The sequence below is a fragment of the Acanthopagrus latus genome, chromosome 16, assembly GCF_904848185.1.
Source record: "Acanthopagrus latus isolate v.2019 chromosome 16, fAcaLat1.1, whole genome shotgun sequence".
In the NCBI taxonomy this organism is placed as follows: domain Eukaryota; kingdom Metazoa; phylum Chordata; class Actinopteri; order Spariformes; family Sparidae; genus Acanthopagrus; species Acanthopagrus latus.
This window is the reverse complement of record NC_051054.1, coordinates 5,683,722-5,699,742: the sequence shown is the minus strand read 5'-3', so window position 1 is coordinate 5,699,742 and position 16,021 is coordinate 5,683,722. Positions and strand designations below refer to the sequence as shown.

Below are 16,021 nucleotides of genomic sequence, written 5' to 3'. Positions count from 1 at the left end.
GATGTTTCCTCACCGAATCTCCCTCACCGAAGCTTTTTTGAAAGGATGTGATGGAGGAGGCCCCGACGCCTCCTCCTCGGAGAGCAAAACACAGATGTGTGAACCGGCGTCACACCTCGATGGAAACATCAACACAGCAGCAATTACAATCACATCTCAAACATTCGGCCCTTACAAGGACTGAGGAATCACATCGGTGCTTATAAAGGCCTTAATTTGCCAGCAGATGTGTGAGGAACAAAAAATCACACATGATTGATTTTCTTGTTTTGAGAGTCAGTGGGAGTTACTGATGTGTGCTTATGTGTATATTAAAGGCATTTCGTCAACTCATTCAGAGCAATTAAGTGAGCAGCTGGCCGTTGATGGATGTTATAAGCTGCTACGTGGTCTGAACCTGTTACCTTAACGGGACTCCACCATGTGATTAAAGCTAAATTAAGTGCACTGATGGAGCCTGTCAGGGAAAAAGAACAGGCTGCACTCAGGCTGCAGCAGGTTTCCTGTCACAAGTCCTTCAATTCAGTCAAACAAAAAACTGAGGCACAAACCAGGACTAATTGTCCTCTACGAGATTCCTTTCCAAAGCTCTCCCCTCGTCTGGTGCGTTGTTAATGGCGGTGTTAGAAAGAGGGCGCGTGGGAGTAAATACAGTCTTTATTTGATCATGAAGCCTAAAGTTTCTCTACAATTCTGTGGTTCTGTGGCAAACTACACAGACGACGGGACTCTGTTAACGGCGGCAAAGAGGCAGATTTGCGTTCTATACATTTGTCTTGTATGAAACATCTGTATTCTCATTGTGCTGCATTATTATATACTGGAGAAGGAAAGTGCTGAAGAACGGTCTCTATGTGAACATATAAATGATTGGACAGAGTTTGAAAATGAGTGGGCGTGAAGGGATTTTCTAATTTGACTTCCATTATAACCAAGATACGACTAAGCCTCAAAGAATCATTTGAAAAGTTTTAATGCGAGCTGACAGATGAATAATAGCTCGACTGCACACCAAATGTGGAATATTTCAAAATTTGACGCTGAAAGCTCGAGCGATTAAGTTTAGAAAATGCTTGAAAAAGTGCGAAACTGAGATGAATATCTTGACGTCTGGCTCTGGAGGGAGAGGTGATCGTAGTTTAATTAAAAGTAGGTAACAGGAAATATTGCGAACGTCATAAAAACTCTGCATATGGTGATTTTATTTCTAATGCATTCATTCAGAGACAGCTAATGTTTAAGTTTAATGTTAAAATCACAGTAGTTTCTGCCTCCAGTCATGAGTTAATGTATAGTGAAGTCAGTTCTACCCCTCGGCTCAGTGTAACAAAGACATCCCACAGAAAGTTTTGGGAGAAAGTGAGACTTCTTTAACTTTTTTTGTCCCTTGAAGACTCTCTGGTGCGTCGGTGCCAGCGCCACACCTCCCCTGTGTCAGACTCCATTCACTGACAGGTGAAGGATCTGCAGTCTGACGGGGGAAAATATCCGTATTCCAGCAGAGCGGCTCCAAGTTTCCTCTTAGTCTAATGCTATTTCTCAAACACACTCAACTTTCTGCAGACGAGCAGTTGTTTCGGGGAGTCTCTGAAGGCGTGTTTGCACGTTTTTTCTGGGTGAGTCATAAAATGAGAGCTACTAACAGAATGAGGGAGGGGAAAAAAAAGAAGGAGGGATTGCCAGGCTGAAAGAAAGAAAGACAGATGGAGAGAGAGAGAGAGAGAGAGAGAGTGAAGGATGTCGGTTTTCCAGAACCCCAAGAGATGTGAGAATTTAGGTCACTTCAGCTGCCTGACACACAACAACAAACACACACTGAGAGGAGTGTGAGCTGCGTGAGAGGCGGGTCCAGAGAGGGTGATGATGCCGACTGCTATGATGATAATCAGATGCCAGAGTAGAGAATGGAGAACCACACACAGCAGATTTTTCTTGTAACATTTTCGACTATTAGACCCCCACATGACCTAATAAATACGCTCTGGTTTAATGAAAACACAAACAAAGGTATGCATCACAAGCTGTCAGGATGTAGCTTACCTTAGAGAAGGAGCGACATCAGCCTTAAGAAGAATCATGTTCGTCATAGTCCCCGCGCTCCTGGGACCGCATTTATACAGCTGAGTACTCGTGCTCCCTCGTGACGATGGTTTTTCCACTCACGGATTCTGGTCTTTCATGCATGCGCCTGTATTTTATGTGCGCAGGTTTTGAGAGGTGAAGAAAAGAAGAAGAAGAAGGTTTTTTTTGGCATTTTTTTTTAGACATTTTTACAAATTCATTTTTAGACTTCTTTTCAAATTCGGTTACAGGCAACGAAAGAATATCTTGTGGTTCAAAATTAAAGTTTTCATGAAGGCCAAGTTCTACTACATGCAGCAAAAACTACAGGCAGGATTCAAACCCTAAATCCTTGACCGCAGCATCCTGCATGAGGCGTGCACTTTACCAGGCGAGTTGCATTATGAACCCTGTTTTGATCATTGAATTTTACTTCTCATGCAACAGCTGCCAGTGTTAAAATGTGGTTTGTAGGGGAGTCTGGGGACATTGCAGTCACTTGTTTAATGCTTAGTTGAAACAGGGAGTTTGTGCTGGTGACTTGGGTGCATTCACACGTTTACTCAGAGATTTCCACTTGTGATCGGATCACCCAGAATGCCTGCTGGTGCCAGGTCTGCACAGGGACTCCTCGACTGCTTTGTGACTGCAGCAGCCACAGTGCATCCGTCCATCAGCTTTGGGCAGTGATGAAAAACACTTTGCATTCTCGGCTTCAAGAGGTCAGCGAGTTTAGTGTTAGTTGAGTCCCTGTCAGTTCCTCCGACGCAAAACAGAGCTGCTTTTTCCATATTTTCGACACTTTAATTTGTTTTTAATCAGAGAGCTGTTGGATCGCAAGCCGTCTCCTCTGTGTAACACAGACTGAATACAAATTTTGTTTCCAAATAGATGTATTTCTTAACGACTTTGGAGCCGAGGCAATTTGTGTCGGCTCGTTGCTTCGGATGCGACACAAATTCGCACTGAAAAAGACATTAAGAAACTGATAAATGACTGTACGAGACAGATAAATGTGGCGGTGGCGGTGTTGACATGCTTCGCTCTGCTGATGCTCCGGCTCTCCCGACTGCGGTGCCCTCATAGAAATGTCAGAAGAGAAGAAGTGCATCAGCATGACGCGCATCAGGTCGGCTCCTAATGCATCCCAGCCTATAAAAGAGACGGGCACTCAGATTCATTCAGACACACACAAACACACACACACACACTGAGTGTGCTCCACTTTGTTCATAACTGATGGCTGCCTGTTAACCTACATCAGAGGGGGAATAAAAGTATTTCCATGGCAACGCTGGAAATTCATGTAGCACACGAGTGGCGAACCAATATGTCTGATTGAACCGACGTTATCAGAGGCTCTCCAGACTGTAACGGTCAGTTTGGCCTCATTCATTTGTTTGCTTCACATTAACAAATCCCAAAGCACCACCTGGAGCTCTTTCCCATCAGCCCCCATGTACGTGTAGCTATGTGTGTGTGTGTGTGTATCTGTCGATTGACTGCGAGTCTTGTGTTTCAGATATTAGAGGCAAGTAATCAGATCCTTCTGCTTTTCTTGGTTGGAGCTTGACTCAGCCTGCCCAGAGCGGTCAATGTGGTAACATCAAAGTGACCCAAAGGTCGCTCGAGTGAGTCCATGAAGAGATTGAAACGAGAGAAGCCAAAAGTCCAAAGACAAGCCGATCGCTCAGTGTGGCAGTAATGACTGCTAAATGCCGGGAAACGATCGTGGGCGAAAGGATAACAAAAAGTGGAGAAGTTCATCAGGAAAAAGGACAAAAGCAGTTCAATTTAAATCTCGTGTTTGTGCTCACGTAGCTTAGCATAAAGACTGAAATATGACCATTTAGGGTTTTAGTTGCGTTTTTCTTCACAAACATCGTCAGTTTAAACTGCACTTTATTACCCTAAGCTGAATACTAATGTTTAGCTTATAAACATGTTAGCTTGCTCACATTAGCATAAACATATACTGACATTGAGCGTCACAGTGTTTAATATCTGGGACAACTACTCGTGTAGCCACTTGTCTGTTTATGTCGTAGAATGAAACTTGAAAATATCTTAACCAACCACAGACCTTATTCCAGGCACCTCATGGACAACCCACTCAAAAAAACCTTCTGACTTTAAGGTGAAGATAACCGAAAGCGCTAACTTATTTTTGGATTTTCTGTCTCATTCTTGCAGCGCTCAGTGGCAGACTGCACGTCACCATTTTAAAAATCGTTGCTGATACGAGAAACAACAACGACAACCTCAGACATGCTGAAATTAACAAGTTATCCTAAAGCTAACCTGGTCACTAAACATACAACTTACATTTGGCCATTTTTAATGCCACCTCCTTACATGCAAATGTCCCCACTCACTGTCTTTCACTGTCATCCTGGGCTTTGCACCCCACAAGATGATCGTGACTGGTTTAAAGAAATACGAACAGGCCGGAGCGAACAGCAGGATGATAACGGCTTCAGCCAGACCTTACACCAGCGCTGACACAGCAGCACAGATAAGTCCGGCTACGCAAGACTAGTTTAACACCGGCGGAAGTCTTATGGAGCCGTGCCCGAACAGCTGCAGAGAGATAATGAAAAAGTTGCACAGACGTTTAAACCAGACGTTGCTTTACATTTCAGGTGTTGTGATAGTTGGCAAGCTCAGGAACACATCCACCATAAAAGAGTACAGTTTCATTCTTCAGGGGCAAATCATTCCCTTGTGGCTTCCAGCTGTGGGGAAAACATTCATTTTCTAGCAGGAATACAATCCCAACATGGATTAAAGCCATGTGAGTAGTGTAGTGTAGGAAAGAGCAGCTGACATGTGTGGCTTTTTTCTCCACAGTCAGCAGACCGCTGAATATATTATATATATAAAAAGCTGTTCTGTCACAAGGCAACCCGTAGAGGAGATCTGGAAGAATGTTGATTCTTAACGATTGATACCAGATGAATATTGAGAAACAGGAAACACAGACATGTCCGGATCAGATTTCAGATCCAGGACGGAGGAACAACAGTGAACTTGGTGGTCCAGGAAAGACTGGACGCAGCCCGCTGTGCCACCCCGGGGTTTATGTAAGAGGTGGGAGTGCTGTAGTTCAGGAGAGTCGGGGCGCTCTGAAATTATTTTTCTTTCTTTCTTTTTTTTTTTGCTCAGCCCTGAACTGTGTTGCGGCGAACATTACAAGGCTGGCCCAAATCCAATTTCAACTCAGCAGATTCAGAAATTGGATTTTCTTTCGCAGATTGAATGTCTCAGAAAGCATGACGCGTCCTGTCTCTTGTGATGAGAGGAAGGCACTGTTATTGTAGTTTTCAACATGCGTCTGGCGTGAAGTGAAGCAGCGGCTGAGAGACCGAGCTGTAAAAAATTAGATAACACCTTTGAACCCTGTCGGAAGCCGTGACATGTAATCAGAAGAATGCAGAGATATAAAAGAGTAAATCCCCTGCAGTAGTTTATCCTTTGCCCTATAGTATGTACAATCTGTACATACAGTAGAGCCGCTGCTGCTGGATTAAAGCCATGTATAGTACCATCAGTCGGCCTGAATGAAGGACAGCAAGCTTATTTTTTCTTTCTCTGTCTTTCTTACGCACTTTTTCAGTTCAAAGGTCTTAAAGTGTTCACTCCAGATGCACGACTGCGTTCGATAATTCAGTCTGTTTCAGGGAGGAACACCCAGAATCAAACTCAAGTCATAAGATGGCTCCCGTCTTGATATCCGATACACCATTAACTCAATTCTTACATCGTGTTCAAGCATCTATTTTAAGTACCTGTGTGTAAGTGTATGAGTGTGTGTGTGTGTGTGTGTGAGTGTGAAAGTGTGTATGCGGGTGAGATCCGGGGCCGATGAGCAGGAAGTGGCAGTATGAAATATGGAAATATCATTATCGATGCTGCTCGCTGCAGCAGTGTGCAGTTGCCCGACTCTCACTGTTAACACAAGGAGCTGAAACTGGACCTCGGATGTTTCGGTCATCCGACCTCGTCACGATCGACGTCCTGCTTCACTTGCTCAGTTTTATTGCTTCCTGTTTTATTCTGTAAGGCTCATCCACAGGTAGCAGCTTGTGCTACTTCCTGTCTTTGTCTTGTGCTCCCACCCTCGTGATTGACCCGATTGTTAGCAGACCCGTCCCTGATTAGCCTCCTGTGTTTGGTTGTCAGTTTGTCCTGCCTGCCTTTCTTGCACTTTATTCAGTTTTGTTCTTGGTTTAGTTCTTGAATGTTTTGTATTTCCTCTTGTTCTTGTATTTTCTTTGATTTTTGTTTCCCTGTTTTTCTGCCTGGAATCTGCATTTGGGCCCTTTCTTGCTGCGGTCATAATCCCTGGCCTGAACTATCTTGTACTTAAGGTTGGGTACCAAACTCTGTTCTTTGAAGGGTAATAAATAAATCAAGTGGTGCCAAATCGCGGTACCTCACAGTGCATCTTTAGAGAGGAAGAGGAAGGAAGTCACAGTGAGTCAGGACAACACCTGCTACAATATTCATCATGTGAAAAACAAAGCTGACCAACAGACGAAACTCGTGGTCGAAAACAAAATATTAAAGTTGAAGCGTGTCCAGCGTTTGACAGCCAAGTTCCTGCAGCACCAACCAGTCAGCCCCGTGCTCATTAATAGAAAGTTTATGAAGGGCGAAACCTTAAGAGAGGCACCGACGACATCATAGACATCTTTATGTAATGAGTTAGCTAGTCGTGTAAGCTGTTGCTGGAGATAACTGGACTTTTTGCACTGTTGACTGATGTTTTTACAAGCGTTAGCTCAAACTCGGTTACTGACTCCTTACAAACAGTATCTGATATTTTTAACCATGTCCAAACCTTAGTATGAAACCAACAGGCTGTGAATAAAATGGTATCTACCTGCAAACACCATCACTGCATTAGTGACAACCACGACGGTATAAAGGATCAAACTGGTGCTGCTTCTTCTTCTACCTGCCTTTGGACAAGGCTGACAAGATGCTGCAGGGGCGTGTTGCTGCCCTCTACTGATAAACTACTGTTCCTTTTGACAGTCATCTATATTTTTATCTTTAGTTTCATGTATTCCGGCAGCTTCTAAAAACACTTTCTCTGGTTGCTTCCAGCTTTTTGAACAGTGTCCTCATTTGAAGAAATGCTGGTGTTACACCCAAACTATTATATTGTGTTTTTCAGCTTATATTAAATGTTATTACAGAGACCAGAAAAAGGTAGTTTACTTCTACCTCGTGCGTCAACTGGCGATAGTTCAAAGTTTAAGCTTCACAAAAACATCCCGGCCTCACAATGTCTTTCCTCTCTGACTCTTACTCTTGTTATAAAGCATGTTGAGATTAACAAACGTAAAGATTAACACATTTTCGTGCGTTAACATAATTTATTTAGTTAGCTTGTTTTAGGCAGATATGATTTGGACTCAGGTGTCATCGTCCCTGCCCGTGTGTTCACAGCCCCTTGTTGATCCGACTCTGCATCAGTGACAGCAAAACATCCTCCTGTTGGTTTGTTGTTCTTGGCACTTGAAGCAATTGTGATTTTTGCTATCGCTGCACCACACAGGGCCCGTCGGTCCTCCATGCCCTCGGCGTGCGCCCAGAGCATCTGTGCTGAGTCTGGCCAATGGATGAGGGCTTGGCAGCGCCGGGCTGCAGTCGGCAGGCCGTGTGTTGCAGCAGACTGAAGCCCCTCTGGGGACGCGTCGAGGGGACGGAACAGGGAACAGGTTTCTCTGCTGCAGAGCCAAAACAGCAGCTGTGCGTTGAACACAGACAGGAGCTCAGAGCACATTAGCCGGTGGAAGTGAGTGAGTCCTCAACTTCGGTTCAGAGTGAAACAGACAGCAGTTGTTGAGTGAAACCTCAGCGCTCGGCTGCTTTGTTCTGATTTGTTGTTCTTTGTGTATCAAAGCAGGAGCAGACGACGTCCGGGCTTAACTTGAGGGGGAAGCTGAAACTCTTCACCGCTTCACAGACTTTCTGATGAGATAAAGTCGTGGTGAAAGAGTGATGTCACATCGAAAAACCTTTCAGGGTTTGAATATGTTTTATGTGCTGCTGGATGTTGTCTATGCATTCAATCCAATCACACATTTTAAAGGTTAACTCCACCAATTTTACACATTAAAGCGGTCTTGGGGAGTTCTGTATGTGAGAAAAGACTGTTGTGGCTCCAGAAGAAGCTGCATGTAATCTGATAAATTGCCTGATTAGTTGCATTGTGAGTAATTTAGACACCAGGATTTGAAAAGTAGTCCATTATAGACAGCTTAAAAATGTAGCAGAAACAGAGATATCGTCTTTTTTATTCCACACATTGGTCTGGTGTACAAGTAACACAACTCAAGTCTTTAAATTGACTTTTCTTTGCGTTGAGCTGATGTGCTGACGTCTGTGCAGAGCAGATCAATAGTCAGGTGACCTTATTGGCATTAACAACAAATGTGAAAAGGTCGCAGATCGGTCAAGTTTAGACAACAAAACTACTTGGCTGAGTCAAAGATGACATTCTGTACATTTGCATTTGTTTGACCCGTCCACCAACCTCGACCTTTGCTTGTTTCAGAGCTGCACAACAAACTTCTTGTGAGAGATGAAAAAAAAAACTTCACTTCTAAGCAACCCGAAAGCTAAATGTGACATTCTAGCAGAGCAGATATCACGTGGCCGCGTCTCTGCCCACTCAAACCGACAACCATCCACCTAGCATAGCTGAAATAGATGGAGTTGTGGGCTTGGAACCAATGAGAACAGGGTAGAATACAAAACAGGAACAAGAATGCTGCATATTGTGCGTCTGCGAGCAGGCCGGAGACAATGCGAGCCTTCATTGGCTTGTGTCCATTGTGCCTGGGACTTCTTGGGCCGCGTCTCGGCGGAAGAAGAGAAAGGTCCTCATTCAGCCTGTCGAGGCTTCTTCAAACCTGCCACTGTCATCGCTTCTTCACTCCCCGTCCCCATGTTTTCCTTTCTCTCGGGGCTGATTGATACCCCGCAGCGTTGTGTCACTCAGTATGCTGTGTGCTTCTGAAAGCCCTCGACTGTTTGCACTGCTGTTTTCTTTTGTTTGGTGCCTCACCTATCTGTCAGTGTCTAACATCCAGTGCTCAAAATAGGAGAATCAGTCAGGAGTTATATTACAACCAAGGTCAGCTGCTCAGTCATGGATATCGGTGTATTAATGTTTCTCTCTCGGGGTTGTTTCCACTTCGCTCTCTCTCCTCCGTCACTCATGGCAGTTTTGACCCACATCTTTTGCTCTGCGTGACAATAAAACCTGCCCCGGTGTTGAATAGCCATTCCTGCCGCTGAACGACACTCAATGCTGCGTTGTTGCTGCCCCGTGGAATAATGCAGCAGTGATGTCATCGCTGCTTTAGCGCTGTTTAATTTTGCAGTAAAAAGGAGAGCTGGATGATAAATGGCTGGTGAGAACCGGCCTCCAGATTGTGAGCAGCCGGCCCGTTCAGAGCTGCTCTCCTGAATGATTCACTCAAAGGAACCAAAGGGTGAAAAGAAAAAAAGCTTTTCTTTTTCACTTTCGTCTTGTGAGGAAGTGTCTCAAGAAATCGTGACGGGCTTGTTAAAGCTCAGCACACACACACACACACACACACACACACACACACACACACACACACACACACATATGGTCCTCACAATGACACCCAGCTGCCCCGCCACCATCCTGCCTCAGTGTTGCCATTCTGCTCCGCTGGCACATACCCGCCTGCGAGTGAAAGAGGATTTAGCTCAGCCTGCTGTTAACTAACAAGTGCTGGAATTTAGGAAAAAGTTTCTGTGATCCGTAGCCAGGTCCATCCTCTTTGCTCCAGTGACCAGTTTTTTTAGTTTCAGTCATGAGAAAACGTTTTATAGATGAGCAGCGAGGGGCCCCACCGGCTGCCTCGTAACCTGAAGGTCGTATTTGATTGTGTCGTGGTCCTCGGCTTTTGTTTGGTTTTATCCTATTTAATCTTGAAAGAGATTCTTCTGCCTTGTCTCTTTCCTGCCTCTCTTCCCAGGTTCATTAGTTAATTAGTCCCTACGTATTAAGCCGCTCTCTTGATGAGAATAAAATTACTTTTTCAGTTTTGTCAGACTGAATAGCTGAAATGATTTCAGTGAAACAAGTCATTTATCAATGTGAGTCTTTTTGGGCCCCTGTGTGTCACATGTCGTTGTATAATTACACAGTCTGACCACGAGGAAAGAAATGGTTGACGTGAGCTAGTTGCTTGTTTGAATACATGGATACTCTTTTGTATATAAAGAGAAATAACAGCACAATTTAAGACAGGGACACAAATTATTGCTACTTGGAAAGTGTCTTTTAATCTTACTGTGTCTTTAAATTTGAATTTTGCAAGAATCTCATACGAAAACATTTGAAAATTAACTAAAATTATCAACAGAATATGAAAAAATAACAGTATGACGTCTGTGCATCTTGTTGCAGACATATCAACATAAGATATGATGCTAACCAGCTAACTTCCGCCCAACTTGCCTTGTACTCATAGATATGTAATGAAATCTGACTGAATTACATTTGTAATATTAAACTGATTCACAATAAATCAAGCATCCTTTGCTAGTGCTGTAAACACCAACAGTCCTCTGGTCAATGTGCTGCCCGCCGACACCGCTAGCTGCATGGCTAACTGAGCTAAGTAGCTAACAGCACGCCAATGTTAGCAGTTTAAAAGAGTTGCAGTGGCCGTTTCTTTTCCACAGACATCAGTAAATCTCGCAGCGATGCCAATGTGTTGCTCTGTTCCTGTAAATCGCTGACCTTGCAGGTTTTCATCCGCTCGGCATACGATCAACAAATTAACACCTGGTGTGAAGTGTGAAGCACCAGCAGAGTCCTCACACCTGCTGACTGACTGATGCTGTGTCTCCCTGACAGACTGAGCATGTTCTGCTTAATTGTAAACTGTTTACTTGATGTGTCTGTTTAATGAATACACAGTCTGTTTTCTGGTGTGAATGATTCATCTGTGTGTGCATATTATAAAAACACACCGGCGGCGGCGGTGAACTGATTCCCACCTCTCTCTGTGTCTCTCTGTGTGTGCAGGTTGTGCAGTCTGACCCTGAAGAAGCTGGTGGTGATGAGAGAACTGGATAAAGAGCTGATCTCTGTGGTCATAGCCGTTAAAATCCAGGTACGCTGTTTCAAACAGTGGGCGTGTTACTGCTGGATGTTGATCTTCAGTCCATATTTTGTTGTTCCTGATTTTGTCAACAGTGTATTTTTTTTTGGGAGAGGATAACAATGGCAGAGATTCAGAGTTAATCCAGGGAAAAAGCTGCACCTAAATTAAACACCAGCCCTTTTTTTTTCTCCCTACAGGGCTCCAAACGGATTTTGAGGTCCCACGAGATTGTGCTGCCACCCAGTGGGTCTGTGGAGACCGATCTGGCGCTCACCTTTTCACTGCAGGTAAAATAAATAAATATATAAATAAATAAATCACCATGCTGCTGTTTGGTTAAGGGATATTATATTGTAGTTTGCAAAATAAGCCATTTATGAGAAGTTTCCTGCAAGGAGTTTTATTACACTTGCAACTTGTGTTGGACACTAATAAGATATGGAGGTCAAATCAAACAAATCTCAACAATACGAAACCAACAAAAGCTTTCTGACTTCTCCAGTTTCCCTCATTCATACTGAAGATGTAAAGATTTTAAAAAAGGATTCACAAAAGTAATTTTTACAGAAAGTTAGATAAAGTCCTGACACAGCTCGGCACTGTAGTTTTAATTTAAGAACTTTCTTCTTAATTATCTTCTTACTTTGAGTTATGACATCCTACAATCCAGGTTCAGAAAAAGTTGGGACGCTGTCGAACTGAATCAGAATTTAAAAAAAGATTACATTTCTCTCAGGGGCTAAAGTATTTCTTCTTCTTCTTCTTCTTCTTCTTCTTCTTCTTCTTCTTCTTCTGCTTCAATTAAAGGTGGCTTAGGAAAACAAAATAATATGGAATATAAATATAGGTATTTCAGCAGCTATTTGGCAGAAACAACTACAAATTGTACCTAAATGTTAATGATAGATGTATGTTTTTATTTTGTGCCCCCTATAACTGCTGATCAGTTATACGGCGTATACTGCTGAGGGCTTTTATTGTGAAATTTACAAAAACAGAAAGTGTCTCTTGTCTTGGATCAGAATATTGAGCCTGATGTTATTATTTTATTATCTTCATAAGTAGATACAACTTATGCGCTCAAATTATTATAAACATGAAAAGTAGTATTTGGTGTCTTCTGTTCCCAGATCAGCTTTCAAACCCTCCACCAACCATATTTGGAACTTTCTTTAGCTTCCTTTGTGTTCGTGCTGTGGCTTCAGCTGGATAAACTCGGCCGTACTCCCTCAGTGATATAAAAAGCTCATTATTAGGTAACAAAAACAAGAAGATTTTTAGGCTCAGGTGATAATTATAAATATTAAATCACATTTCAGACCCCAAATCCCACTAAATCTGCCTAAATCCTCCAGCCTGGACCTTTAATATTTTAAAACCAAGTTATCAGGGGCTTAAAACTCTAATAAAAGTAAATAATGCATTTGATGGGGACAACTTCAGCTGCCAGTTTTGTACGGCAGCAGGATGGTGTACGAGGACTCACGTTCATCTTAATGAAGAATCATGTGTGTTAGTGGAGCTCTACGACTCAGAGGAACCACTTATATAAAGTAAATATCACTTTAAATGGTCAATGCATTATTGGTGTTGACAATAATTAGTGCAGAACATTATCAACCCGACATCTAAAGGTTTCCGGTTAAATTCTAGCTGAGTAATTCATATTTTTTCCTCGTCGCCTTGTTTTTTTCCCCCCTCCAGTACCCTCACTTCTTAAAACGGGAAGGCAACAAGCTGCAGATCATGCTGCAGAGACGGAAGAGATACAAGAACCGAACCATCCTGGGCTACAAGACGCTCGCTGTGGGATCTATTGACATGGCCGAGGTAGATCCAGAGTGTGTGTGTGTGTGTGTGTGTGTGTGCAGTGTGTAGACGATAACGAGGATGTATCTTACTTCTGTTGCACTTTATTATTGTGTCTGGAGGTCACAGAGATGCATCACCTCCAATAGGCTGACCGGTGTGAAAATATAATGAGGGAACGGTGGCTGTTGATGCTGCAGGTTGTCCTCTTCATCTTCACTGAGGCTCTTAAATAAGTCGCCTTGCCCTGTAATTAGTCTGAAAATATTTGTTTCATATCTAAAAGATTTAAGATGATCACACTTTTTCTCAGTATATACCTGCTTTTTTCCAATAATCTTAGCAGAAGTGAAGAAAACTTTCTCCAAAGTCGTCTCGCTCGATGGACAAATTATGCCTTGTGTTTTAAGAGAAAACCTAGAATACATGAATAAGCCGATTTCTTGAGATGAATATGTTTCAGGGCAGACGACGCTGGTACACTAAGGAGCTCCCACATGGCTCACAAAGCTCAGTGGAGCTTATTAAGGTCACATCTCAGCAGCTGAGAGGAGACAAAAAAAACATATTGGCGCCTGGGAGGAGAAAAAAAAAGCAGCAGAGTTGTACCACAAGTAAGAAATGCTTCTTGGCTTTTTTTTTTTCCAGCTTAAGGATACAAAAGCGCTGTGAGACAACACACCACACGAGATACAGTGTAAACTGCTGAAGGCTGACGGGACTCCGGACTGAGCGAGAACAAAGAGACTAGTGCAGAGTCGGGGCAGTGCTGTCCTGACGTGACCTGAGATTTTGATGGTCTGAATCCCTGTAGCTGCTTGTTACAGTGCGTCCAGAATAAAAACAACTCTGGCCTGGATGTGTGGGTCTGTGGGCGGTGAATGACAAAAAACAGGTCGTTAAGATAATTAAATGCACAACGTGTAATTTCTCGGGGTCTCTATCAAAACAAAACAAAAGACATTTGTGAGGGTTTTATGTGGAGAGCCGAGAGTCATTCTGGAGGAGTAAACACCCAGAGTCGCATCGGATTACAACCACCGCTGCTGATGAATAATCTTAGCTAACTAATCTTGGTGAGTCAGATAGAAACATTCATGGACGAGATGATCGTTTCAAGTTTTGTTCAGGTTACGTTTAGTCCCGTTCGTAGCTGAATGTGCTCCAACAGGCAACCAAACACACCGTTAACTTACATAAGACGTGGATTTCTCTGATTTGACGATTGTTGGAAACATTTTGGGCGGTCGTTTTTAAACATTTTATGTACAAATGTTAAATATGTACATATATACATAAATCTTTAAACAGCAAATGGTTTTAAAACTGAATTTGTCACTGTTTTCAAGTGTTTAAGCCAGTTTATCTGCCTCAGTGGCCACATTCAAGTAAAACTGAACACTACATGTCTTCACAGTATCTCTGAGCCTGCAATGCATTATGTTAATTAAAGCTTACTGCGGGAAGAGAGTTCAATATCGCTGCAAAAATGCAATGTTAATGTGCTGAAAGCGGTTGATCATTCTTGCAGTGGACGATTTTGAGAATAGGAGGAACTGAGAAGCGAGCCCGAGATCCTCCGTCTCACCGAGGTGAAACATTCCTCCGCTGTCTCATCTTCTCCTGCCGCTCTCTCTTGTCTCCCAGGTGATGCAGCACCCGACGGAGGGAGGCCAGGTCCTGCCTCTCTGCAGCAACCAGAAGGACATGCTGGGGAAGGTGGCGGAGATCTGGATCTTTTCCCTGTCCAGTCAGCCAATAGACCACGAGGAGGCAGCCCTGCAGGGAGGACAGAAGATCAAATGCTCCGGTACACTTTGCCTCACATTACCCCCCCGGTGCTCCGAGGTTAAAACAGCACGAAGCCATCATAATCACCTAATATGCTCGATGGGGCTAAACAGGGCCGGGATCACAGGATCCAGGGTGTTTTTTTTTCTCTTTAATCGTGCAGAAAGTGATTAAATTCAGGTAGCAAACAGCTCAGTGCGTACTGTACATGGTGTATATTTAGAGCCTGGCAGCATGTCAGATTTAAAAGGGTCATTGAAATATGTATGAGGCATCTGCTTCACTCCGCAGCCTTTAATCTGCCCACTTGTCTTCTGCCTCAGATAACTACTCAGAGGACGAGTATGAGAGCTTCTCCTCAGAGCAGGAGGCCAGCGACGACGCCGTGCAGGTACAGGTGAGTCGGCCCAGAAGCCATTCAGGCAAATCTATTCGTCAGGAGGCAAAACATCTGTATGTGCATGGCATTATTTTCTGAGGAACGCTTCAAGAGATCCAAGTGTCAATAAAGCATTTTGCAATCGATTGTTTTTCAGGACCTGGAGGATGACGAGTACGACGTGAGAAAGCCAAAGAAACAAAGGAGGTCGATTGTGAGGACGCCCTCCATCACCAGAGTAAGAGACGGGAACCGGAGCTTAGAGGAGGTCTGGCTGAAATATAAAGAAACACCACGTTACGGTTTAGTTTGAGCATCCACAACTATGGGGACGGTGTCATGGTGGAAAAAAATGGTCTTCACTGGTTATCTGGAAAGCTTGCTGTGACTTCTAGGCAGTGTTATAAAAAGTACCAGTTAATGTATGACTTTATAATATAATTATTATTCATATAGATGAATAGAAGACAATCCCAGATGATCTCACTGTAAAGCCGTAAAGCTGACTGAAACACGGGATTCCAGTGTTTGTTCAGGCTGCGTTGCTGAATGTGCTCCTAAAATAAAAACCATGAGTCTCCAATCAGCACCTCATGCGGTTCAGATTGATCATTGAATAATACTGAGCTTTAACGAGACAATATAAATCTGTCTTTTTCCTCGTGGTTGATATGCTTTTATGGAGCGAGGAGATGAAAGCCCCAGAAAGCAGATGAGGCGTGATGCTGCTTGATTATTGATTTGCAAGAGCACGCGCAGCCGAAATCGATGCTCAGCCGACACTGCAAATGTATCTACTGCCGGTAAAATGACTAAA

General features: G+C 43.4%; 1 protein-coding gene across 6 annotated transcripts in view; it reads left to right on the top strand.

Annotated features, from left to right (window-relative positions):
• Nucleotides 1–16,021, top strand: part of pacs2 (phosphofurin acidic cluster sorting protein 2) — a 49,849-nt gene that overhangs the window by 21,452 nt on the left and 12,376 nt on the right. For 4 of the 6 annotated variants that reach the window (XM_037125562.1, XM_037125566.1, XM_037125564.1 and 1 more), the window contains 6 exons: nt 11,147–11,234; nt 11,423–11,512; nt 12,930–13,055; nt 14,682–14,844; nt 15,149–15,222; nt 15,362–15,442. In XM_037125562.1, the coding sequence (XP_036981457.1) occupies nt 11,147–11,234; nt 11,423–11,512; nt 12,930–13,055; nt 14,682–14,844; nt 15,149–15,222; nt 15,362–15,442 (622 nt within the window). Of the gene's footprint in view, nt 1–10,545; nt 10,985–11,146; nt 11,235–11,422; nt 11,513–12,929; nt 13,056–13,356; nt 13,649–14,681; nt 14,845–15,148; nt 15,223–15,361; nt 15,443–16,021 lie in introns of those variants that run through there. The other 2 variants (XM_037125567.1, XM_037125568.1) reach the window with 2 other exon arrangements.